A 27,833-nucleotide genomic window follows, 5' to 3' on the forward strand; every position below is an offset into this window, starting at 1 on the left:
TGTCGAATGTTCTGTGAAATGCGTTGTGTCATTAATGATCTGTTTTAGATTGTTTTGGGCACATAGTCCGTCAATATTTCGTCTTGAAAGTAACGCGTTTGTATTTAAATTAAAATCATCTGTAATAATAATATCGTGTATGCCAGTGTCAGCCGCTAATCCAAAAGAAGATTCTATTAAGTTCATGTATGAGGTATCGGAGTTTGGTGGACGGTAGACTACTCCAAATAATATATTTTTTTATTGCATAGTTTTATTTCAATCCATACATATTCTAGTCCGTTTGGTTCAAGATCATGTCTACGTGTGTATGTTAGTGTTTCAAGTAAATATATTGCTACCCCACCGTGCGGATCAAGCGGTCTATCCTTTCGGATCGGTGAGTGATAACCATGGAAACAGATATCACTCGAAGGCGTCGCGCTACTAAGCCATGTTTCGGAAAACGCTATGACATCAAATGAATTCAAACTTGAGTAAAGAAGGTCAGTTTTATTGGCAATACTTTGTACGTTATAGTGGACAAATGAAAACATATTTCGCGCAGAATTAACAATATAAAGAAGTGAAACTCCAGCTGCTGGAGCAGAATTGAATTTTCATTAAAAACAATTAGTTGGTCCTTTATTTAAGGCAAGTGACCGATTGCCCAAACAGTACAAAACAGCACAATACAGCACAATACAAACCAACATAAACACAAAATATGAATAAAGCTGGGGTCACCGCCTTGGAACGGTCAATGCAAAGCATTGGGGGTTTAAACCTGGTTATAGAGCGCTCAACCTCACACTTGGCCCAGCAATATTCATAATACATTCAAGTGTAAATAAAATTTAACGTCATAGCATTGTAACTCAAATTAAACAATAATAAAAGGGAATTAAAACGCATTCAATTTAATTACTATTTAATTACTCAATTGCATTGAAGATACAAGAGTAACAGAATTACAACTTTTTGACGAACGATCAAATAAAACTATTAACAATTGTCAACTACATTCCTTCTTTATAGAAAAGATTTGAGAATGTAGAATCATAGAGTTAATATCTCAGATAATCATCGCGCAAATACAGGAAGAAGCAGCAATAATGGGTGTAAAAATTCCATATTACATAGCTTGGTTGTTTATGTGACTGCTAAACAAATTAAAAATAATTAAATCAAACAAGAAACGCCTATCAGAGAGAAAATATAAAGACTACTCTCAGAAGAGCTCGAACTTGAGTAAGAAGTATTGCGTGTTTCTGACAATGTAGGTCCAGGGTTTGGATGTACGTCTCCGGCTCGTGATAAGATTATTTGTAAATAGAGACCACATGACATCGCGAAAAATATGCGTATCAATTGAGATGACAGCCTTTTATTGATTTCCGAGTTAGTGCTTTTCACATATGTAAATGAATGATTTTCGATTAATGTTGCTTGGTTATTAGTCGATGTAATATTGTACTTCACCGATATTAACGATAAGATATCCACAAAAATACAAAGTACGAAACACATGTGTAAGAGCGAAGGGAATGCAGTTCGTATTTTATAACATGACATGACAACGTTTATTGGGTAAGAGTTATGTTTTTTTCATTATGTAATTGAGCTAATGAGGATAAGAAAGGACTGAGAAGTTGTCAAATTTACGTTAACAGTGCACGAGTATATTTTTACATGATAGCTGTGGTCACCTAGGTATCTGTCACATATGAAAGTTTGAGTAGGGTTTAGGATAAAACAAAAGAAAAGAGAGAGAGTTAAGAAGATACACATTATAGTGTGTATATGGAAGCTAGGCATCGCCGAGCTAGGAATATGGTTTTGGAAAGAATTCGTGCAAGAATATGCATCAAAAAGATGTACAAGTATATATGTTAAGACACAGATCTTAAAAGAAATACAATTACTTACAATATATAAGTAAGCAAGTATCCTTTTTCAATGATGCGAAAAACATATGTTCAAAAAAGGGAATGGACATGGTTAAGACTATATATGTTAGAACACAGATCTTAAAAGAAATGCAGTAAACAATGCAAAATATAAGTAAGCATACATCGTTTTTGAATGATGAGCAGCAAATATTTTCAAATAAGGGAATTGACATAGTTTAACACCTACGCCAAATTAAGGGGTCAATTTATGGTAATGAAATGCTGGAGAACTATAATTTGAAAACATTGTTCGCTCATCCACAGCTTAGTAGGACTTGTAGTTAAAAATACACGTACACTATTTGTAAGCGCAGTACAGCTATCAGTTAACATATTCATATTCATCTTAAGAGAGCATATATTTAACACACAAAACAAGTTTAACAATATGAAACAGATACACTTAGCATACACACAAAACAAGTTTTACAATATGAAACAGATATAATTAGCATACAATATTTGCTAATACGCAACTTGATGGGCCCTTGTGTTAAGATTTGCGCATACACTATTTTCAAACAGAATATGGTAAATATATAAGCACACGTATACTTGCTCCTCTGTGGAGAGAATATAACACAAAATAGAGGCTTTGCTATACGCTACAATGAGATAAAGAACATGTTCTGTAATGCAGCAAATAAATGAATTAAGAATTGTAAGTTGCTGTTAAATTTTACACAACAATCTACGTTTTGTCATACGCTACTAATAGATACAGAGCATGTTCTGTGGTACAGCAAATAAGTGTATTAGGAGTGGTAAATATTTGTTAAATGTTACATCAGTTTTTGTATGTATAACACATGAGCATATATATGTAAATGTATCAAACATACGTGTATTCAAAAGTCTAGGTATTTTGAATGCCAAACATGGTGCCTTGTATTCAACAGGTTATATGGAGATATGATAAGACATGTGAGCTCGGGGCGACTACTTCGAAGAAAAACGTTAATTGTAGTGCGTCTATAGTTTTGAGTATCAACTCAGTAGAAATGAACAATGTACAAAGATAATGTTTCATTAAGTTTCATTTTGATTTGATTTGTTTAATTTAATTTCGTTTAAGTTTTTAGATTAATTGTAATTTTGTTTTTATTTATTATTTAGTTTTTGTTTTGTTTTTGTTTACCACTTAACATCCTTAAGCTTCAATCAAAAGCAAAATAGAAGCAGCATTTCAAATGGAAGTTTTACCGTATAAACGAGTTAAGTGGTAACAAATGTAACATTTATATTGACCACTGAAATTTAGACCTTTTAAGTGATTGCCATGTGCAGTATTTAAATTTAAGTACGTATACAAGTAAAGAAGGTACTTAAAAGTGGTTAATTATAGGTGTTTCAGAACACTTTAAGATAATGAAACACAATTCAAACTAATGGGTAGATGATGTTGTATAGTGTATGCATGTTGACAATGCGTTTATGAACGAAATGACATTCAAGGAATAAATATATGAAATATTAACAGTACGTTGTATAACGTTATTGGTAACATTTAATTCGTACACATTTTTTATTAAGATGTAAAACTAACTGTCAGGTTTTATTAGAAATTCAACTGTCACTTTGTCAAGCGTATCTCTGCTTGCTCAATATATACCAAATAGTATTCTAACTGCTTATGTTAATCACTGTAATGAGTCACAGAACACAATAGGATTTAAAATTAGTGTTAATAAAAAATTGAGAATGTGTAACAAATCATCATAGAGTGTACGTATTCATGTTCAATGCTCTGTGCTCAGTTGTATGTTTAGCACGCAGACACATTTGTTAGGCGAACCAAATATAACCATGTTAACATAATTACTATAACTAATACAGTGCGGAAACTTATCATTTAAAAGTATACATATACATATATAGTGATCAAATGCATTCATATAGGGCAAGCATTAACTAATTATGGTTGTTGGAATGGTACTTCTTGTTTTATGACAGGATAGTTGATAAAATGACATTGGATATTTAGTGTTTGGTGGATACATTAATCCCACCATTTGCGTTAAAGTCAAGATTGTGATTAATTTATACGCATAGATACATGTTTAAGTCCACAACCATAGTACCCACATTAACATACATGCACATGCTTACATTCACATGTTCACACATACATAGCTAGCATTTATTTACACACTAACACATGAGCATATATATATATACACATATAAAGCTATGTCAAATTCCAAATTGCTGTGTAGCTACAATGTTTGATTACCACTTCTGTGCATATTTAAATTATACTTAGTTATTACAAGTAAGCATTAAGAATGTAATGGCTGTTAGGGTATCCCAACAAATAGTTATAACAAATATATATCAAAATAATGTTTCAGAAACACTGTTAGGAGTAATTTTATTTTTCTTTCAGAATTGGGATAAGACTTAAAGTACAAAACTGTAATGAAAGTGAAAATTTCACATCATGGAGTTGTATTATTTATACATCAAAAGTGTAAAATGATATTTGAATTACAATACCACGTCGAAATATACAGTACAAATAACACATGCAACGAAAAATAAAAAAGTAAGTTATATAAAGTTTACATATCAAAAGTAATGAGTGTTAAAATGTCAGAGCACGGAGTAATATCAAATACTAAATGTGATCCGAGTTAAAGAACAACAGCAGAGAGTTTTATCCAGTATACATCAAGATGTCAAGAGAGTTTAAGTGCCTCAGAAAGAGGTTATAATAAGTATACTTTAAAAAGAAAATGAGGGTAAGATACCACAGCAAGAAATTGTATCAAGTAATACATGCATATTGTCCACTCATTTAGAAAATTCGATATTTAATATATTTGCTAAGTATATCACCTAAGATAACATTTTTACTGGATCAACTTTAGATATAGTATACGCATGTAATATATGTTTGGTAAAACCATAGGGGGCTGGAACGGTGTTGGGAAAGTATAATAAAAGTGTGTTTAGACCGAAAATGCCAACAATTTTTTTAAATATAATAATAGTAACAAGGATTTCAACTCAAAAATTTAGCCATCAATCAAATTCCGGTTGCATTGCCAAAAAATAATACAAATTAACAACTATGTCATGTAGACGTAGCTAAGACATACCTGTATCAATAAACAATAACAACTTTTAGCACAAGGCACTGAAAATCTTATTTTTGAGAACTTAACCACTCTAAAATTGTCAGTTTTGTTTACTCGACCGAGAAGTCGCAACACGGCGAACCCCTACATTCACGCCCTAAACATGTGTCTAGAACGAATAAGCACACACTGTACAACCTAGCAATAGGAAAAAGTGCATACACATTAAAATAACTTCATTTCTGCCTGTCGAAAGTGTCAGATTAAATTATTTCTTGCATAAACTGTGATGACATAAAATTTTGTTTATCAATACAGCCATTAAGGTCATCTAGAGATGATTTGTAAAACATCGTTGCATTGGCTATTCCCAGTGGACATACTAAACACAACAACGCTACTCTAAGCCTAGCAAAAGTCTTTCTGGTTCCCTGTCTGGAAATAATCATAGCGGAGAAGCCATATATCACAAAACTGGTTGACACTAACTTTCATGTAAAAAACAATCAATAATTCACACGCTTGCTAATCAGGTTTTTTAACATATTATTGCTAATTGTCAGTTTCAGGTGTAAATGTTTAAAAATGTGTTTGTCTCTTGTAAAAGTATATTTAAAATAATTTATTCTCCAAATGATTGTCGAACACTCCAACACATTTTAGTACCTTTGGTGATGTTTGGTAATGAGTTGGGAATAGAAAAGCACGTGTCAATGTTTACAAAACATACTTAAGCCCGGCATTCACCATCATACCTTATTAATTACCGGTCCCGTACCTTAAATTAGTATCTAATGAGAACAAACGTATTATAAGTTGTGTAGGCTATCAGTCTTGTCACAAGTTATGGTCGCCTCCGGTGAAAAAGTAAACTCCAATTCGAAAATTAGTTGAAGTTATAGATCGGTTGCATGCTTCGCATATGATTACATAGTAAGCTAGCAAAATATCGGTTTATTTATCGATTGCATGCGTGGAAAGGACCGCAGATGCGTTCTAGACACATGTTTACGGCGTGAATGTAGGTGTTCGCCGTGTTGCGACTTCTCGGCCGAGTAAAAAAGAGACAATTTTTTATTGTTGAAGTTCTTCAAAATAGGATTTTTAATGCCTTATGCTAAAAGTTGTTATTGTTATTGGATAGAGCTATGTCTAATCTACATATGCATGACAAAGTTGTTGAGTTGTATTATTTTTTGGCAATGCAACTGGACTCTGATTGATGGCTGTCAGAAAATAGAAATTTTTGAGTTGAAACCCATGTTACTATTATTATATAACAAAAAATTATTTTGGCATTTTCGGTCTAAACACACTTTATTATACTATCCCAACACCGTTCCAGCCCCCTATGGATAAAACTACTGTTTAACATTCTTCGTTTTGAATGAGTTTACTTCATATATATTATAACTTAATTAACTTTAGCAATCATAAACTGTAATAAATCTATAGCCATTTACATGAATAGGTTTATAGGTGATGTATTGAAGTAACAGCGTTACCATTAGAAGGACAGTAAAGGTCCACGCTATACTAGTGATCAGAGTCGGTTCAGATCTTGATGAGGTAACCGAGATCAGATTGGTTGTAGACTCGGTGGATCTTGGAACCGGCTTGATTTGCGATCTATACCAGAACAGTACCGCCAGGCACTTTCAAGTTTAGAAGATCGCACAAGTGACCGCGCGTTAAAAAGAAGGTTCGATCGCTCCTTTGTGAGGTCTTCATTTATGAACACCCTTTCACGCCCTTTGCACTGTTTCAGTTCCCCGTCTCACTTGATACAACTTTTGACGTGCCCGGTAACTTATGAATTTCACAAGTATTTGGCGGGGCTTGGCACCTCCCGGCTTTCCGGACCTATGAGATCTGTCGATTTCATTAATGGAGACGTTTGCATCAAGTTCCTTACACAGGTTTAGTACAATCTCATCGGTTGACTCTCCAGCTTCTGAAGTGGGTTCCGGTATACCAGAGATCCTGAGGCTGTTTCTACGGCTGTACTGTTCAGCTTCTATTCGATCCTTTTCGAGCTCAGAGACACGATCTTTTAATAGTTTGTTTTCCTAACGGACGATTTCATTTGCTTCTTCTACCAGGGTTATTCTGATTCTAAGACTGGATACAACACCATCTACTATGGAGTCTATCATTCCCTTAAGAATGGGTTCCATGTTTGCAGTAACAGATTGATTCACTGCACTGGATATAGTTTAAACCAGCTCCTTATCAATAGATGCGTCCAGTGGCATTGTGTCTATGGTGTATTGGTAATCTTCTGCGATTGAATCACTAAGTATGCGATTTCTTTTCTGGTCGCCTACGGTGTCGGGTGTTGAAAGAACAGAGCAACTCCTTTTTGTCGACGTCGTAGTAGGCGTAGACGTATTCACAGCAAAAGAATGAATTCGGTGGGGACACTATTATTCGCGAACAGTATACTATGAACACGCTAATATAAAAGTTCACGTGCAATAAATCCCGTTATCTTAGTTCACTCTTTGAACCTGGTGATCCTCGTGGCTTTGATCAATGTGTACACATATTTGTTTACAATGGAAATTATGCAGCGTGATATCAATATGTGAAGTTCATAAAGGAGAATCACTTACGATTTAAATTTCCGTTGTATTAACAAAAGACGGCATTTTTTCACAAGCATATCCTCAGTGTATACACTAAATACACTATTTTATCCCTAGCTCGACAAAAATGAAGCACTAAAGCATTGTTAATTCACTAATTTTCACTTGTATTTGTCCGCTAAGAAAAAACACGTCACATCGTTTCCACCACCGGAAATCAAATCGAGTATATTGACAGTAATGCATACATTGCATACTAATTCTTCTATTTTTCATGCACTGCACATTGGTATTTCGCACATTAAAACATATGTGGGAATGGATATTATAGTAACTGTGTTATGAAAGCTCGTAAGAATGTAAAATGTATGTATTGTAGTAGTTACCAAATACTTTTGGGTTAAGTATCTCAACCTTCAATTCATGTGGAATTTCTAGCATCGTGCACATATGAATCAATCATAAATGCAGGCAACGTTTTAAAAAAACACACAGTCGCTGTTGCCTTGGAGTATTAAAAAATGTACCCTTTTTGATATTTTAGGTCAATACTGAACCTTATGTTATCTGAAGTGTGTCTAAGAGACTTAAGATTTAAACTCTCAATGTTATCCATACTTAATTAAATACTTTACTTAAAACATTAACTTCATTTTGAAGAAACTTAAACGTACCATTAATTTTAAACGGTCTTCTAGTCATATCATGATTTAAGTAGTAAATAGTATCGCATAATCATTTGTTTGGTTTTCACATATAAAGCCAGAACCCTTTTCATGTTAACACTTTCTAAGTGAGGAGGTAAGACTTAAATGTAACGCTTTGTCATTATGTAACATTTGATAGCATTTTTAAACATATATGGCTTTATCACATGCCATACCCTGTTTCCCATGTAATATAATCAGTTCATATATTACACATGTGTAATACAACATTTTTAAGCGTTTTCATTGGCTTAGTTTACGTTTATTGATCAATCGCATTTTGTTGTTTTGCTGATATGACGTTGCAACGTCAAATGACGTCACGAAATGTAAACAACATTCGGGATTTATCATTATGTTTTCCTTAATATTTATTTAATTTTCTCATTTAAAAGCATGCGATAAAAAAGATCTGACACTCGTTGTCATATCATACCATATTTTATTAAACTCGTCCAGGAAATTCGTTAGTAAGCTCGCCAAAGACTCGCTTACTAACACAATTCATGAACTCGTTTAATAAAATATGGCATGATATGACAACTCGTGCCAGATCCTATATTTATACATTTTTATTAATTTCAACCACATCACCCTCCTAACAGCGTTCTTACAATTCATGAAAACACATATAAAACGTTACTTGTTTAACGGCAAATAAAGTTCTTGCAAGAGAGATAATTAACTTACTCAATGAATAACAACATTACAAAAAGATTGTTTTCCATAACACAGAACACAATTACTGTTCGGCGAATTCATGCGCAAATGGAGCAACATGTCAGAATACAACTGAAAGTAACTATTGTCGATGCATTGGCGGATTCTACGGTACCCGGTGTGAATATGGTGAGTAGTATATTTAATTGAACCCTTCTTTAGAGTTCCAACTCGACCATTGTTAAATTATTCAAAGTGAATTTTGTAGCAACGAAATATAACCATAAAACACTATTAATAAATAAACCACGTGTTTATCACGCCATTCCTTTCCGGAAGTATCGGTCAACTGTTCATCAAATCCATGCGAAAATGAAGCAACTTGAACAGATGTAAATGGGATGTTTCAATGTCACTGCAATCCTAAGTTCTACGGTGACCTGTGTCAGTACGGTAAGTTAAATTTCCTAATATATTGACATTTTTATATTATCATGTGTTTCGTAATTAATTAATTAATTAATGAAGTAAGTAAGTAAGTAAGAACGTAAGTAAGTATTTAAGTAAGTAAGTAAGTAAGTAAGTAAGTAAGTAAGAAAGTAAGTGGGTAAGTAAGTAATTTAGTACGTGCTTCTCTAATATACATCACATTTTTGTTGAACAACTTTTTTGTAAGTAAATAACAAGCACACAAGTCTCGTTTAGCTCGACAAGATCGGTTGTCAATCGTGATATCCATGATAATTATTAAAAGCTTCAATTGCGTTCCATAGCCTATTTCGGTCACGTTCGTGCACATTGTGCACAGTGTGCACGAGTGTTATGAGGTTATAACACTAATTGTAGTTATGAGTGCTTAAATTCGATTTCAAAAACGATTCTTATTGGTAAACGAATACATTCATTGTAACGGTATATCAATACATTTATCAATAAAGGTCAATGGCAGGTAAACATGAGTGAGCTATACAACGTCTAAACGTATTCATATTATTTTTCTTCATTTGCGTAGCATGAAAATACTTTTTTTAATACTAAACACAAGTATAGTATATAATGTTCTTTGAGCATTAAGGTGACGTGTTTAAGTCGTGCATACCATCTCAATAATGAATTTGAAGACGTTTGCTTTATTTTCTTGTTTATGTAATATAATTTTATATTAACACATAGCCATTGAAGATGCGCGATTGTGTTGATTTTTTCAATTAATTTTAGAATATACAAACTGCATCCAAAGGCCTTGCCAAAACGGTGGCGTGTGCTTTACTGACGGCAGTTTATACTTTTGTACATGCCCGGAGGAGTCATATGGAGCATTTTGCGAGTTTCGTGAGTATATTCTCTATGGAATTAATATCACGTATAACTAACTACACACTTCTAATATCTTAATTCGATAGACAATCCAAAAATGTGGGGTTTCTCAAGCTATTTGTCATTTTACACGACGCAATTTAATAGTTTCGTTTCAGAAACAAAACACATCCGTGTACACATTTTTTTTGCTTGTAAACAAGCATTCGTGCGAGTCTTATTTCGTTTTAACCATAGGTATGAATGTACGTTCTGTCTTGGTTCGATACGCAATTGATAACACGACGTTACGTGCACTGATTGGCGGATATTTTCCGGACGAAAAATCCGTTTATTTTGAGACGCATTCATTTATGTGAGAAATCACAACTGAAATCTTAGCAAATTAAGTAAACAGAATATATCTTTTTCACGTTTATTGAAGTTTTTACCAGACGTGTTTAAACTATTGAGTATACAAAAACTGTCTTTAAATGTATTTACCGTAATTACTCTTACTTTTCGGACACTTAAAAATGAGTTTTTTTCCGCAAAAGCCGTAAATACGGTAACGTTACATATCACTTAGACGTTACGTTACATTAAATAGAAACCAAATAGAAACTGCTGAAGTACACAGGCATCTTAAAATATAATAAACACTGTTAGGGTTTTCATTGCGCGTGCTTACGCCATTTTTAATTCCTTATTTAACAGTAATTTGCATTTAAGGCTAACAACGTAACAAAAAAAAAAAATCAATCGTTTTTTACATTTATTTTGAATCAAGTCTTTTTGCGTTCAGCTTATTAGAGAAGTCATAGTGGCGCGTAGAAGCGCGTAGGTGCGTCCGTCCGAAAGTTTGCGTGTGCGTTGTTCCGTCCGAGCCTGTTTGGACTGTAATTTCATGCAATTGTAAAGTAAAATAGGTTCATCTTGTACAGTAAGTGATCTTCGTCTCTGATTCAATGTTGAAGATCACAATTGCAGGTCAATGCCACATTAGGCATGACGTTGCATGTGGAGACTGTAACTTTATAATGCAATTTTAGAATATCTCCCCACAGCTGCTTAACATGTCCAGGGGGCGTTTCAGGCGCAAGATCGTTATCCCTAGCTCACATGTCACATTTAGTCAGTCAGTCAGTCAGTCAGTCAGTCAGTCAGTCAGTCAGTCAGTCAGTCAGTCAGTCAGTCAGTCAGTCAGTCAGTCAGTCAGTCAGTCAGTCAGCAGTCAGTCAGTCAGTCATCAGTCAGTCAGTCAGTCAGTCAGTCAGTCAGTCAGTCAGTCAGTCAGTCAGTCAGTCAGTCAGTCAGTCAGTCAGTCAGTCAGTCAGTCAGTCAGTCAGTCAGTCAGTCAGTCAGTCAGTCAGTCAGTCAGTCAGTCAGTCAGTCAGTCAGTCAGTCAGTCAGTCAGTCAGTCAGTCAGTCAGTCAGCCAGCCAGCCAGCCAGCCAGCCAGCCAGCCAGCCAGCCAGTCAGTCAGTCAGTCAGTCAGTCAGTCAGTCAGTCAGTCAGTCAGTCTGTCAGTCTGTCTGTCTGTCTGTCTGTCTGTCTGTCTGTCTGTCTGTCTGTCTGTCTGTCTGTCTGTCTGTCCGTTCGTCCGTCTAATTAATTAATTTATCTATCTATTTATTTATATATGCATAAACATACATATTATACAAACGTATTTCAGTTTACGGAGACTGTTCGTCTAACCCATGTGAGAACGCAGGAGTTTGCGTTGAAGATGTACATGGTAGATTCCAGTGTTTTTGTCGGAAACTATTCACTGGACGGAGATGTCAAGTTCAAATTGGTAAGTCAACTTGAAGTCAACTTGTTATAATGGTTCATACGGACAGATCAGTAAAGCTATCTAGTGTGAGACTCATGATTACAATGACGGATATTTCTCATGGCAATAGAACAACCACTTTTTTAACATTGGGTATTTAAAACAAACATATTGTAGTCCATATTGCAAACTTTAAATGATGCATACAATTTTATAGTCGGCCATTTTATGTCTTTATCAGAAAGTTGGACATTGTAACAAACCAATAAGGTGCGTGTATGAACAATCACCTTTATGAAATGAAAACTATAAAAATGTTAACAAAATTGCATCATATGCATTTAAAAATGAAGATTGTATTTGTGCATGAATAATGCATGAATTATGCTAAATAAATTTAGGTCTCCAGAACTGGACGGAATGTAAGACCGGCGATTGTAAAAACGGCGGATTCTGCTCTTCTGACACTAGTTGTAGTTGCAAAGGAGGCTTCCGAGGCATACAGTGTGATACACGTAGGTCTATTCATTTAATTTTATTATCTATAAATAGTCTGTGCGTATTTTGTTTATTCTTTGATCAATCCATGTTTCATATAATTTAGCGTACGCAGTTGCTCTTGAATACATACCTCTGAAAGATGTATCTTCTATGGCAACCGGACGTAGCTCCGACGTGATCACAACGTGTCAGGGAACGCATCCGCGAAATGGATCGACTGACAGTACCGCACGGATTCTCATCTCCGTTTTTGTCACAAATTGCATGATAAGCCTTTTGTATTGTGCAGCCGTTGCTTGAACAAACAATTGAAATTAAGATAGAAATATGCAATAAATAAGTCGAAAAGCAGGAAGTTTTGAAACAAACTGTTATGTACCGACCTGTTATCTGGGTCTTAAACAGAGATCAATTTGTGTTACTACTACACATGTCAATCTGACAAGTATGGAAAAAAATTGTTTATTAGATACTATTTTATAAAATTATTATGTATTTTTATGTTCATTATTATATTGTGGTTCTTTTGTAATTTAAGGTAATTGCTTTTAATTGAAATACAACCTTTTTAGTTATATTAATTGTTTGATTTTTTAAATTTATATCAATTGTATTGATCGCATTCAACAATTTTAATTTCGTTGTAATTGCATCTTCAATACTCAGAAATATTGAATGTTAGTCGAAATATCAACTATATCTTTGGGCATTTCAGAGACAACAAGTTTCATTTGGAATGTCTTAATTTTATTACGATGTTATTTTGCAGCGATGTTTACAAGAACGTACACTATACATTATTACCGTTTATAAGATATCCTACAACTTCAGGGTTGGTGATAACTATATGCCCTAAATATTATATGTACAGAACAATTGAAGCACAATGCTCATATTAAACCTTTTTTGTGCGAACAACCACAGCTCGATCGTTACACAAATATATAACATAGTAAATAAAAGATTTATGTATTATTGCATTATGGGAAAACACAGAGACGAGCGTAATGAATATGTTTTTTTTTAGAAACGACAATCAAATATACTACTAATATAAGTCAAGCCATAGGTCAGTCAACTTGTTTAACGAGATCTTTTTATCACATTAACTATAAGAGAACGGTATTTTTACACAAATGACATATGACGCAGTTGTGATGCATACAATGTGGTCGTTTGTCATGAAACGTTATGCAGTATGTTTCCATAATCATTTGTTTCACCGCTCTATCAAAATAAAAGTTGCTTTGATACACACATTCGAGGAAATTGACATCTTCAACTTTTAACCAAAGCACTGACATTAATATTTTCACACATGACATATCAATATCCACGTCTATCAAACCATACCCCATACACGTCGGTGACACAATACCATATCTTTGCAAGGGCTTTATATATGAGGTAAAGCCAATCACTTACATTTTCGTGACTAATTTAAAAAGAAAAGCAAGACTGATTTATCTTCTCTCTGAATGTGATTATTTTTTATGGACGTCACATCTCATTCTTTCTTTATGATTTTTTTTTGTACACAATGGATTTGGTTATTATTGTAAAATAATAATAACATTATTTTAATTCTAGCTAGATTGAATTCGTTGTAATGCGATTGCGGAAATTGTGAACGGGGCCCGTTTGTAGAAAGCTAATTAGTAAAAACATAAGCTAAGCCTCAAACTCGTAAACATAATGTGCGGTCTGCATATTGCTGCAACTTTTTTTTATGGTTTTATTTAGGTTAAGTATCAATTTATTTCATCTCCTACTCAACTTCTAACGAAAAACGGAAATGGGCTTTTTCCTTATATATAAGTTTGGTATATAAGTCCACGAGCCTGTGACGAAGCTCCATAATGCTTATTTAGTCCAAGCGCGGACAATTTGTTTTTTTGTTTTACGTTTATAAATATTTTATCATCACAACCATCCATCCATGAGCTCCACACATCATATCTCTTTTACTCCTATTCGAAGTGTAATTCTTCGATCCGTGGCAGAGACATTATCCACTCTTTTTATTTGGCAATAATTCACTCAAACCAATCCGACTAGAAATACAGAGTTTTGTCTTTGGTTATGATGCTGTACATAACTTTTTACTAAAATAAAATAGCCTGTGCCCGAGGATCTGCATGTAAAGTCTTTTATCTACGCACATTCTGTAGTATAGGCGAGCGTTTTGGCTTTGTTGAACCAAAATAAGTTTATTAAGGAATCATTTGTCAATGAAACACGAGAGAAAGACCAACATACATTGAGAACGAAACAACAATCAACAACAAACCACACAAACCCAAAACAATATATTTATGATGTTTAAGAACCTGTTATTTCGTACATTACTTCGCATTATAGCTCATAAAGTTAACGTATATTATTTTCTGAAATGGAGTATTATGTATACAAGCTGTATGTGATACTTTTAATGACTTTTTTGTTAATGTAGCCAAGCATATTGGAAATGATAGTATTTCAGTAAATAAGGAACACCCTAGTATAATTAAAATAGCTCAACATAAGAAAAACAATGATGTAAATTTTAATTTTGAACCAGTACAGCTGGATTTTGTTGACAAACAAATAGATAAATTAAATTGTAAGAAAGCAACGGGTATTGATGGCATTTCAAGTAAACTTATTAAATTGGCAAAACCTACAATAGTTGCTCCATTAACAGACCTCATCAATCAATCTTTTTCTACTGCAGTTTTTCCGGATCAACTAAAGTTAGCACAAGTGACACCCCTGCATAAAAAGAATAGTACTTTAGATAAAGGTAATTATAGACCAGTAAGCATTTTGCCTGTTGTGTCAAAATTATTTGAAAGAGCCATCAATACTCAGATATCTGACTTTTTTAATGTACATTTTCATGCTTTCCTGTCAGCCTTTAGACCTGGTTATGGTTGTCAGTCCACGCTGCTTAGGGTAATAGAAGACTGGAAAAGAGACCTTGATGAAAATAAGTATGTAGCAGCAATTTTGATGGACCTGTCCAAAGCATTTGACTGCCTCCCTCATGATTTGCTGTTACTAAAGCTTGAAGCCTATGGTGTCACAGGAAGTGCCCTTGAACTTATTGACAGCTATCTTTCAAACAGAAAACAATGTGTAAAGTTAAATGATATTAAAAGCTCATTTCAAAACGTTTATAAGGGCGTTCCACAGGGATCTATTCTGGGGCCCGTCCTTTTAATATCTTTATTAATGACATTTTTCACTTTGTTCAAAATAGCAATCTCTACAATTACGCAGATGACAATACCCTTTCTTTCTCTGACAAAAATTTGGATACAGTAAAACAAACATTAGAAAATGATAGCATGACATTAATTCAATGGTTCTCGGATAACAAAATGGAAGCAAATCCTGATAAATTTCAAGCAATATCACTTGGTAAGAAAACACACGATTCTAATATTTCTTTTACTTTGGATGGCTCTGATATTAAATGTGACGACGAAGTCAAACTTTTGGGTGTCACCATAGACTTCAGGCTTAACTTTGATACTCATATTTCCAATATTTGTAGAAAAGCATCAAGACAATTAAATGTGTTAAAAAGACTAGGGAACAAACTATGTAAATTAGGGAAGATAAACATATATTACTCATTTATTATGTCAAATTTTAATTATTGTCCGTTAACATGGCATTTCTGTGGCAAAGTCAACACTAAAAAAATTGAAAAAATACAAGAGCGTGCACTTCGTTTCATCTACTCGGATTATACTTCTACCTATTGTGAACTATTATCCAAATCTAAATTACCATCGTTGAATGTACGTCGCTTAAGATCTATAGCTTTAGAATCTTTCAAAATAATACATAGAGACACACCTTCATACTTACATGACCTGTTAACTGTTAAACAGACTTCATATTCTTTCAGGTACTCCAATACTGCTGTTATACCTAAGGTAAGGACCACAAGATACGGCATCAGCTCTTTCCGCTTCAGCGCGGCCAGGCTTTGGAATTCTCTACCGCAAAACTTCAGAGACCAATCAAACTACAATTGCTTCCGAAGTCTGGTCAGCGCATGGAGTGGAGAGAGTTGCGCTTGTTCTTGCTGTTCCGCAGCTTCATAGCCTTATTTATTTACTAAATTTAGTTGTAGTTTTGTTTGCATTTAGTTTTATTTGTACTGCTTTTATTTATTTTTGCTTGCATTTCCCTTGTTTTCTTCTGTTTGCTTTGTTTGTATGTGTAGTTATCATCCCTTTCCAGTCTCTATAACCCTAAGAGCGTAAGTACTTTTGTTTTTGCCGAATTTGTGTGCATGTATTTGCTGCTTTTTATGTCTTAACTATGAAATATATTCTAATTTGTGTTATGCACTTGTGAGGAAGTTGCTGATCAGTTCTTTCCAAATCTGATTTGGGGGATATATGTTTTTTTAGAATTGTCTTATTTGTCGCACTTTTGTGCTTATTTTCCTATTCAGTTTCTTATTTATTTTGTTTTATTGCAGTTTTGAGACCTAGGTCAAGATCAGCAACTTCAACACAAATTTTAATTTAATGTATTATTTCTGCCAATTGTATTTGTGATGTTTGTAGTCTGCCAGTTATTTAAATTTTGCCTCTGCATGAATATATTTGTTTTAAATACCTCATGTCTTAAAAGTCTATAGGATTGATTATGTATCATTTAATGCTGATGTTTGTTTTAAATATGCATGTTATTTATTGCTATTATTGTAAATGTCGGTTAATAGCTATTCATAGCTAATGTTTCTATGTTACACATGTACCGACTTAAAATAAAATTTGATTTGATTTGATTTGATTTTGTATCGTTGTAGCAGGATACCTTGTTCCCGAAATATCACGCGCAAACTGATGATTCAAATTAAAACTCCAATGGATATAATGACATAAACATATTACGTTCTACAAACACTGTAAATAAAAACAATGACAATACATCAACTACTTACGTCAACCACTTAGATAAAACTTATACTCGCACGAAAACAAAAATTCATGACGATAAACAAGACACAACTATACGTCACTTTAAAGGCGTTTTGATTAAACGAACTTATTAGTAATGCAAATACACCTATATACAATTCAATTAAATATATTTACGTTTAAGGTTTCAAACTGTTATTTTTGCACAACGTATCATAACACAACATATCAGGAGGTAATTAAGAACCCAATTGATGAGTGTTTTAGTAAAAACAAAGCAGATTCATGTCTATATAGGTGTATGTTAATTTTAACTTTTAAGAATATTGTAATACTTTTCAGATATTTAATAGATAGCATTATGTTTACATGTAGTGTTGAACAGCTAATTTCGGAATAGTAGATTATGGTGGAATAGCTAGGTATATATGTTGAATGCGGCTTATATTTCGCAGTTGCTAAACTTATTCTGACAGCGACAGGAACTGTTTTTTTATCACGACATGTGATATTTCCGATAGACAGAAACAACGATATTTACATTTCTGTTATTTAGATTTGTAAGTTTTAAGTTATAAGACAGTTAATGGAATGATCCTAAAAGGAAAAACGCAGAATTATTGCAATTTGTTTATGCAAATTACTTACCGACATCGATGACTATTTGAAACTCATTATATACATCATAATTGTTTTAAACTATGATGACATACTTTCACACCCTTGATTATGAGCACGTGTAATTGTAAGGGCTTTAAGAATAAATAATTGTAATGCAATTAAGTGTCACTTTTTTCTAAAACAACAATGTTTAGGCTTTTCATTGTATACATTGAAACATGTTTTGGGAATTAGAATGATACAAGTAATGCGTTAGAAATGTCTTTGAGTGAATTTGACATTTTCCGGAGTGTTTTTGAAATTTCTCAAAAAGAGAATAACCTTCTGATGATAATTACCTTAGTTCAAGACATTTAATCGAGCTCACTTAGACAGCGTACGTGTGCAACCCATATAAACATCTGAAGTCTCGAAAAGAAGTAGTTTAATATCGCAACATATCAATCTAACGGGTATTTGTTCTAAATCACGAGACAAGACAACGAGTGACTGGGAAAAAATACATTATATTTACTGGACCACGAGACAATATGTCTGTGTGATCCTCATAGCTGTGTTCACGCTGTTGTTATTCGACAACGACGAAGGTACGTGTACTCCTGGCGACAAAAACTACTACTAGTACTTCTACAACAACAACAACTGATGTTATTCGCATATGCACTAAGACGAACAGTTTTTATTATTATCGTAATCACATGTGTTATAAATATAACTATATAAAATTATTCCAGAAATCAGCAGTTTTGTGTTTGATTTCGAATATTGGTCTTGAAATCTCACTAAAAGTCGTCATTCAAAAATGTTCATGTTTCAATTAAATCAGGAGACCCTTTTGTGTGTTTTTAATACAATAGTTAGACTACTATTTTGAAAATTATTTCAGCTGAGTAAAAATTCGAGGAACTAAAACCTGAAAAATCGACTAAAACAGCTAAATAACACTGCGGTCATGTCATTGTTTGTTTAGAGTGATCTTATATGCATTGTTTGTTTAGAGTGATCTTATATGCAATTGTATATATGCGAACTATATTTGATTATTATAATGATCACATGTCTTATAAATCGAATTAAATCAAATTAATCCAGAAATCAGCAGTTTTGTGTGTGATTTTATTCATTTCCACCCAAAATCACTAATAGATGTTGATAAAAAAAGTCGTTGTTGGAATGAAACAAGGAGGCCATATGTGTGTTTTTAAAACACTGATTAGACAAATATGTTGGAAATTGTTAACTTGGTAAAATAATTCGCAGAATTAAAATTTGAAAAATGGGCAAATTTGCAAAAATAAAATGCAAAATTTGGCGGTTTTTAACTTAAAAAAATACATGGAAAATTATTTTTTTTACTGAATTATCAAAAGGTTTCTGATACCTATTTAATACCCCAAAACTGAAACCTTGGGTAAATTCCCATGACTGAAAATGTCTATTTATTTAATTATTCCAGAAATCAGAGGGAAAACTTTCGATTTTGAGTGATTTTACCCAAAAATTCACGATATGCACGGCTGTGACACTTAAGAAATCGGTTTTCTGAAAGGATATAAAATTCTCTTTTCAAATAAACTCACAAATTCTTGGCCTCAAAACTTGCAATAAACACCAGTGGGCTCTCGGATCATGATACTCTGCTTTATGGATTTATTTATTATTAAAGTAAATGAATATTTGCCAAAAAAGCATAATTTCCCCCCAAACAAATGACCTTTTGACCTTACAAAAAGTACAACATTAACAAAATACTTAAAATAAATGTTTTTCTTGCAAAGATTTTTGATTATCAGCATAATTAGTAATAAAGTATTGTAATATTTAATTTGATTTGTAAAAGATCGCAACAAAAAATCAGCACCTCGATATTTTCTCCTTTTTTGATAGGTTGGCGGCCATTTTGAAAAAATATGAATTGGGTCCATAGCCTATTTTTTCTTAAATACTTTAAACTACCAATGAGCAAAGTGTGTTGCTTTTATCAAAAAGTGAACAATTCCACTGAATACAAGCACCATATGTGATGAGGGTGGGACCGCGGTTAGATTTTAAGGCAGCTTTAAGGTCTGGAAGTGTGAACTCGTTGAATGCAGTTATTTCTTTATTTAAGGACTGACACAATACGTTGAGAATATTATACAAATGAAGGTATCTGTAAATACAAAAAAAGGAAAACACTTGCTTATATAACATAAGTTCAATGAATATTGAAATTATAGATTGGAGTAGTAAAATCCTATTTTTGGTACTTTAGGCGGCCATTTTGGAAGCCATTTTACTTATATGCAATATTTAATTCATTTTTTTAATGTAGAAACATATTTTAATTAATTTATAACATAAAACAGCTAATTTCAATGCCAAAAACAGAATATTTTAATCAAATATTGCAGTAACATGTAATTTCCTAAATTTTGGCGGTCATCTTGGCGGCCATCTTGAAAATGGCGGCCATCTTGAAAATTGGAGATGGGTCCATAGCTAAAATTGAATAAAATACTTTTATCTACATATGTGCCAAGTTTGTTGCTTTTATCAAAAAGAGAACAATTCCACTGAATACAAGCACCATATGATCCCGCTATACGCACAGGATGATCTACTGATATCCATTTAACATCGGTGTAAAGTAGATGCATTATCAATATTGAAATATTATTGAAGACTTTAGACGCAAATGCGTGAGTGAAGCGGTTCATTGTTTGCGCATTTTTAGGTCATATATTCGTTTTTTTCAGCAGTTTTTATGGGAAGGTGAACTAAAGAACCATCATAGTTTTACCTTTCATGAACACCAGGATGCTTCCATCAGGCGTAATCGCAATATATGCATCAACATTCGAAAATTAACCCCGATTGTCATAACTGGTGAGCATAGTAACACCACTTTCCGTAACTGGTTAATATCTAGCATAAAGCAAATTTGGTATTTTCATGTTACATATTTCATTCGTCTTTTAAACTTTGAGGACAAAAATTAATGCATGAATTAATTGTTTCAGATTCAATGTTTGCACCCTACAATATACCTAATTGTCATGGCAGATTAGCAGGATAATGGTCCTGTTCACCAAGTATGTGTTTGCATGAAAGTGGTAAATGTCAAAGGCAAGTGTATACTAAAATAACATACAGCAATTAATCCAAACAAATAATTATAAGATTCTATAACACATGATTCAGACTGTACTAATAATATTAATTTAACAAAATATAACACGATACAAAATAATTTATTGTGCAATGTTCAAACAAATGTGTTTAAAATGATTATAAGTATTTAATAAACTTAACTGTTGAAGTTCTATCTAGTGTCTTTTTAACAAACGTATGCGATGCTAAACTATAATATTATATTCCTATATACTGATTGTCTTATTTTTTATATACGTGCCTTGTTACTTTTACACAACTTCTGTATAAATAAAAAATAAAGAAAGAACAAGCATTTAAGTTGAAATGTGTTATTCTCCTGTTGTTTTTCAGACTTGACAAAGGATTATTCCAAAGATTGGTTCCGAATTTAAAGGGCGAGGCTGTGTAAGAAGTACTTGAATACCATGGAAAATTACGGACAGTGTTGCTATGCAGCAAGTTAAATCTTACAACAGCAGTGAAAGGAAGGGACTCTGCTTAATTCAGTGGTGTTTACGGAAAAATGTATCTCAACCAAATATATAAACAAACAATTTTATATTTATTTTTGTATAATCAAATCAAAGTGTCTGTATTAGTATTAGTGTATATTTATGGGGTTTGTTTCTATGTTACTACTGATATTGATTAGATGAATATGAAATCTGATAATGCATGTTTATAAAGCAGTGGTTTCATATAAAAAATAACAAGTATATTAACCCAATAGTGCATGTTTGTGGTCTATTAAAGTTTCTGTTACATAACATTATAATAAGCATACACAAATTACAGCTTCAGTAGAATAGTACTTCAGTATCAACTTTACAAAGAAGTACATTAGTATTCAGTAGGTTTAGTCTGTCAGTTTATGAGTTCTGCTATACAAACATATAAAAGCACAAATTAACACTTAACAAATTATCATTATCAAAATGTCTTGGTTTTGGGGGTTACTGTACCAACACACATATTAAGTTGTATTCATACATGAACTCAATTTCAAATGCAATCTGAATATATCTGAAAATACTTTGAGATGCTTAATACAAATACCCTACAGCCCCAGCCATGAAGGGGGCTGTTAGATCTTATAACCAATGAACCAAGTAAGAAACATGAAATGCTTTTTTTATTGTCAAACAAAATATCATATTTAATTTTTGATTTAATATTTACTTTGATTGGTTTCTTTCACTGCAAACTTTGCACCTTCAGGTAATTTAACAGAACATGTTTTGTTTTTGTAATTTGTAAAGACTGGTCATTTAAAAGAGTTAAAAAAGACTTTCCTCCATGACACATTTACTATTTGTGTTAACAGAATATTATCCATATTTGCTAACTTTTCATTTATCACTATATGACACTGTTCATTGATCAAGATATAATTTCAAGGCTTTAAAAGGTGCTTCCAAAGACACATTACACACTACAATAATACTGATAACCAATCAAATCAATTATTACAATAATTAAATCATGTAAATTGTTTAAAACCATTCAATTATTTGATTGTAAAACAACTCATTTTTAGTTAAATTCGAATGGCTTGTGTACTATGTCTGATTTTAAATTATTTGCTAGTTTCACAGATAATTTGCATAATCGTTTATATTTAAATATTTTAAAAATAAAATATTATAATGTTATAGATGAGCATGTGTAAACAAACAGATAGAGAATATGAGTTAGTAGCGCAGACAATATATGCTAAGACACCTCATGAACTAAGCTTTGGAAGGAACGGAACAGTCTTTCCAAGCTTGTTTATCCCATCTTATAAAATCATGTCCTGCAACATATTTGTTCTCGGCTGCGCATTTCTGCGGAGTGCATTGACATGTTTATGACTGTTATCAGACTCTATGTATATGCTGTGATGCGCAAGAGAGGGCCTGTCTGATATGTTGAATCTTTTGAGGTGAAAAAGTACTTGGCACTCGATGCATGGTCATTGTCATCGACATATGGCAACCAATATTTTAAAACAGACAATAAATTGTATGATTCTTTTATAAATACAAACTATTTAAAACAGTGTAGTTACATTAATATTAGTCTTTGGTATAATTAACTTACTACACAAGTGTAAAGTTAATAGAAATAACAAGCTGCACAGTGACAATAATTACATTGTATGTCCAGTGTTGTTAACCATGCGATATCAATCAGCATTTAAATATAACAAACATCATCTACTACAAATCAATGTATTGTTTCTACAGCCGTATTTCTATAGTAATTTATTTATCCACACAGTTCTTCAATAAATCAACGTCAATATACTTTTTCCCACTCACAATAAACATTGTTTATTCGGTTTTATTGTTTATTAAAATATAATGGTAAGTATAGTACGTTCGCTCTCAAAAGTGAACACGAGCTCACGTATTCACTATTATTTGCGCACATGAAAGCAATTCGTGAGCATGTGAAAGCAATTTGTGCGCTTATGCAAGCAAAACCTCCGCATGTATATTGAACAAATATTTTCGATTGTCTTTCTTTGCCAACGTACATTAAGTGTGATTCCACAAATTAAATAAACATATCATCAATTAACAAAGCAAACCTAAACATTTTATTCCGTTTCTCATTTTTGTATTTGTGTTCTCTAATTTTTGCACATAAAAACAGTTACAGAAAGTGGAATACTGTTCTCACCAGTTATTAATATGGGGGTATTTTTTTCGTTAGATGCATCCTGGTATTCATGCAAGGTAAACTTTGATTGTCCTTGAGTCCACATTTCCATGAAAACTGCTGAGAAAACCTTATATATGACCTACAATGTGCATACAATGAACCTTGTCAATCGTACACAATCATGCTCTTGCGTATAAAGTCCTCAACAACTATTTTAATATTCATAATGCATCATTATCGAATTTACACCGAGGTCAAATGTATATCAGAAGATCATCCTGTGCGTAAGGATTAAGTGAAATAAGTATGGTAAATGTTCAAACCTATCAAAAGTTCGCACGGAAACATCTACAAAACAGCCGTCTGTCTCCATTGTGAACACCAGTTACTATTTTTTCACTTAAGCTACACACATTACACACTACACTCCCCTGGCAATGTAATTCTACCAACGGCTACGAAGAAAACATGAAGCGTTCCGTGCAGAATGGTTGCCTGTGTTTAAATGCTGACAACACTACTATCGTGTGCAGTGACCACAGGATCCGATACATCTGCTCATGCAAACGTAATTAGTCTGTATATAACATGTATTTTTCGTGTGTTGATTTGTAATCTTGTGTTCCACTTTGTATGCTTATGATATAGAAATTTACAAGCGATTTAAAATCATTCACAGATTAAACTTTACGGCTAAATTACCTACACGTGTAATAAACCTATTTGAAATTATTAATTGCAGGAAATCAATAGATCAGAAGGAGTTAAGACTGATTTAACACATGCTTTTAACGTGTAAGATCAGAAGACATCTCACCTCTCATTCAGCTCTAAACCTCGCCTGATGTGTTTTCAAAAATGACAAACACAACAAACGTATCTGTTTTACATAAAATGGCTCGTCATCTACAACGACACGGCCTATGGTTATTTACACAGGTTATAAACTTGAATAAGTCGTTTGATAATTTGATAAATTTTTTTATATGCAATATAACTACTAGTACTACTTATTCTACTACTATTACAAACGTACAGGATATGAACAAGATTTTACGAGACTACGAGGATGCTTTTCCCAGGCGATACTTTTTGTCGATAGTCGCTCATATTCGTTTAATGTACATATGATGAAACAATGCTGCATAAGGATGTGAAAGATTAACGCCAACAAATGATCGTTTATAAAATCGGAGAAAACTTCTGAATATTTTCATAACAGTGTTAATAAAAACGCAAATATAGATTTACTGGCGAGGATCACACTGCATCAGGCTAGTAGTCGAACGAGATTCTTGTCTTTTATAATAAACCCAGTTACTAATAAAAAATTATAATTTTGTTATGTATAATGTTAACACAGACAATGCTTGTTATTCACATGTACAACCAACTAGCTCGCAATTTCATTTTAAGAGTGAATACAATTAATTGCATTTTTAAGACTAAAGTAAGTTAAATATAACTGAGTACGAGTTTGATACTATAATATACAGGAACTAAACAAAACACATCCATACATATATTTTGACATTGAATAACATTATAGTGTTATGTCTTGTTTGGCACCCATAATATACATGTAATATATTTGAATGCATACTTACCAGCTTGCGGCGCTGTGTAATGCTTAATAAACGAAACCTGAAGACGACTGTACAGATTATCGATGCCATTATTAATTTGATATTTCAAATTATCCCTATCACAATATTCTCACTTGGTTTAACTAAGGCTTATCGATAATACAATTATAAGGGATCTTTCCGCTTTCAGTGAGAATAGACGTAGCCCAAACCGTGAAAACATCACGTACATGCGTTCAATATAAGGATTATTGGAATTTGTTTCTAAAACCGGTTGATACTGTTCGTGAATGAAAGTTTGACTTTGTTCAATTGTACATACATTAAGCCAGTTGCGAACGATGTCCATTTATCAATTAATCCATAGGCATTTATCGCGACCTTTTGGTATAAATACTTTATGGTATTATCCTTGCTTGCTTTTGCTTAAAATATATTCACTGATAACGACTGATACATAGAGTTGTAAATCCCAGGTATATTGTAGTGATGGATTGATACGAACACAACCGACCAATAGCATTTGAATGCGTGTACACAGGCCGTTTACAGGTTAATCTCATATTTTTAAAGACAATTTTCTTTAACTTTTTTCCGCGACTATTATACTCTATTTGCAGGATAGCGAAACCGTGATCCATTTGCGTTGCAAACAGGAATGAGATTCCTCTTTTGCTTGTGTTGGTATGGACTTTACAGTGGTCTCGCAACAGGTATACATTGAAAGCAACAGTAGCTTTTCTCTATTTTACATGTGTAGGTTTAAATATAAACGAGCAAAAACGAAACATGTTTCACGCGCAACATGTAAATGCAAATTATTTACCGACCTTGCTGACAGTTTAAAACGCATTTTAGAAATAAAATATACATGTTAAAGTGATATTATGGGTTAGTTTATAGGTGTCTTTCGCAACCGTTGTTTATTTTTGGTGTTTTCACTTCATATACACTTATATTTGTTAATGCAGCATCAACATACTAAAACAATATCCCGGAAAGAGAAAAATAATATATTTGAATATCAACCGTACTTTCGGTTTACAACTGATCATGCATGTACGATGTGAACCTAAATTTAGTTTTAGTGCAGATTCGTTCATACGACACAAAGACACAATTTTGTTTTACGGATCATTTCGGCTTAGAGGACTGGGTGAGTCATGTAAAATATTGTGTATAAAATATATTTTTAATAAACAACTGGTAGCAAGATGAGTTGCACATAACTGGTCAGTAACCACATTTTAACTAACTATTTTGACCTGTTAATTCTTTTCAGCTCAATTCAACAGTGAAAAATGCCCATAATATCACTTTAAATCACATATAATTCCGTCCTCTATGCGAAGTGTATATTGTGTCCACCTACCGAGCAGAAGGTCACCGGTTCGATCCCCAATGTAGGAGGGTTCTTTATATCACCATAAAAGACACCAAGTACTTGTTCTACCCAGGAAATGTACTCGACAGCGTTTTAATAATCTTAATGATGTTGATGCTTATATAACTAGGGTTAAACTAAAATGGTCGATAACATATACTGTCATTCAAAAATTCGTTAATGAACAGGTTTAGAGAACCCAGTTATATGTAATTCATGAACGAATTTCGAAGTTCAGACTGCTAATGCTGCTGCCTAGAATGTTAACATAAATCGGAAGCGCATTTATAATGTGGCTTCGAGTAAGGCCTACCATTATAAATAGTTTTTATCCGGATGCTCAACCTATTCGTTGTAAACATATGCTTTTTTCCCCAGTAAAATGATATCATTAAAGAAGTCACGTCACCTCTATATGCATTATGTGGTTAAAGTGGATTTCTAGTATTTCTTTCTAATGGATTTGCATCAAACGCGTTAGTAGTCATTTAATTTCCCCAAAACGCTCGAAATCTAATTAGTTTTTGTCCAATCGACTATTTTGTTAAAAAAAAATCCGTGTTTTCACTTATTTAATATATTTCTGCAAACCATTTTCAGGACAATTCCCTTTTCCATTTTCTTTTAACATCTACGTTATATAAGATTTTGTTTTTATATTTTGATTTATTGAAAATATTGATTTTACGCACAGACGTCACTTTAAGCATTACCTTAATCACGTGACTATTGTATTTCTTCCACAGCTAGGAGTCTGACGTACTACTTGTCAAACAAGTATGATTATACGCAGTTCAATCCGTTCTACGATGGGCTGAGAGTTAACACTATGACCAGTCTGGTCTTTCAGACCAGAGGTATGTATTAAACAAGCGATGTGTTTGTTAAACACTATGTCCCCATATATTTGACCTTGAAGGATGACCTTGATGACCTTGACCTTTCACCACTCAAAATGTGCAGCTCCATGAGATACACATGCATGCTAAAT

General features: G+C 33.1%; 3 protein-coding genes across 3 annotated transcripts in view; all 3 read left to right on the forward strand.

The window, feature by feature from the left end:
* The window catches only part of LOC127856572 (fibropellin-3-like), a 31,431-nt gene extending 18,314 nt beyond the window's left edge, over nt 1-13,117 (forward strand). The window contains exons 7-12 of the mRNA XM_052392870.1: nt 9,042-9,155; nt 9,306-9,419; nt 10,185-10,298; nt 11,940-12,062; nt 12,443-12,556; nt 12,646-13,117. Coding sequence (XP_052248830.1) covers nt 9,042-9,155; nt 9,306-9,352 — 161 coding nt within the window. The 3' untranslated portion in view covers nt 9,353-9,419; nt 10,185-10,298; nt 11,940-12,062; nt 12,443-12,556; nt 12,646-13,117. The remainder of the gene's footprint in view (nt 1-9,041; nt 9,156-9,305; nt 9,420-10,184; nt 10,299-11,939; nt 12,063-12,442; nt 12,557-12,645) is intronic.
* LOC127855877 (uncharacterized) lies at nt 11,271-16,884 on the forward strand. The gene is made up of 5 exons (XM_052391770.1): nt 11,271-11,291; nt 11,940-12,062; nt 12,451-12,556; nt 14,995-15,514; nt 16,441-16,884. The coding sequence occupies exons 1-5, from the start codon at nt 11,271-11,273 to the stop codon at nt 16,637-16,639; spliced, it is 969 nt and encodes a 322-aa protein (XP_052247730.1). The 3' UTR covers nt 16,640-16,884.
* A 9,232-nt stretch (nt 16,885-26,116) lies between these two features.
* The window catches only part of LOC127855878 (fibropellin-1-like), a 68,725-nt gene continuing 67,008 nt past the window's right edge, over nt 26,117-27,833 (forward strand). The window contains exons 1-2 of the mRNA XM_052391771.1: nt 26,117-26,171; nt 27,589-27,699. Of these exons, the coding sequence (XP_052247731.1) occupies nt 26,117-26,171; nt 27,589-27,699 (166 nt within the window). The remainder of the gene's footprint in view (nt 26,172-27,588; nt 27,700-27,833) is intronic.

The sequence above is a fragment of the Dreissena polymorpha genome, chromosome 13 (genome assembly GCF_020536995.1).
Source record: "Dreissena polymorpha isolate Duluth1 chromosome 13, UMN_Dpol_1.0, whole genome shotgun sequence".
NCBI lineage: Eukaryota > Metazoa > Mollusca > Bivalvia > Myida > Dreissenidae > Dreissena > Dreissena polymorpha.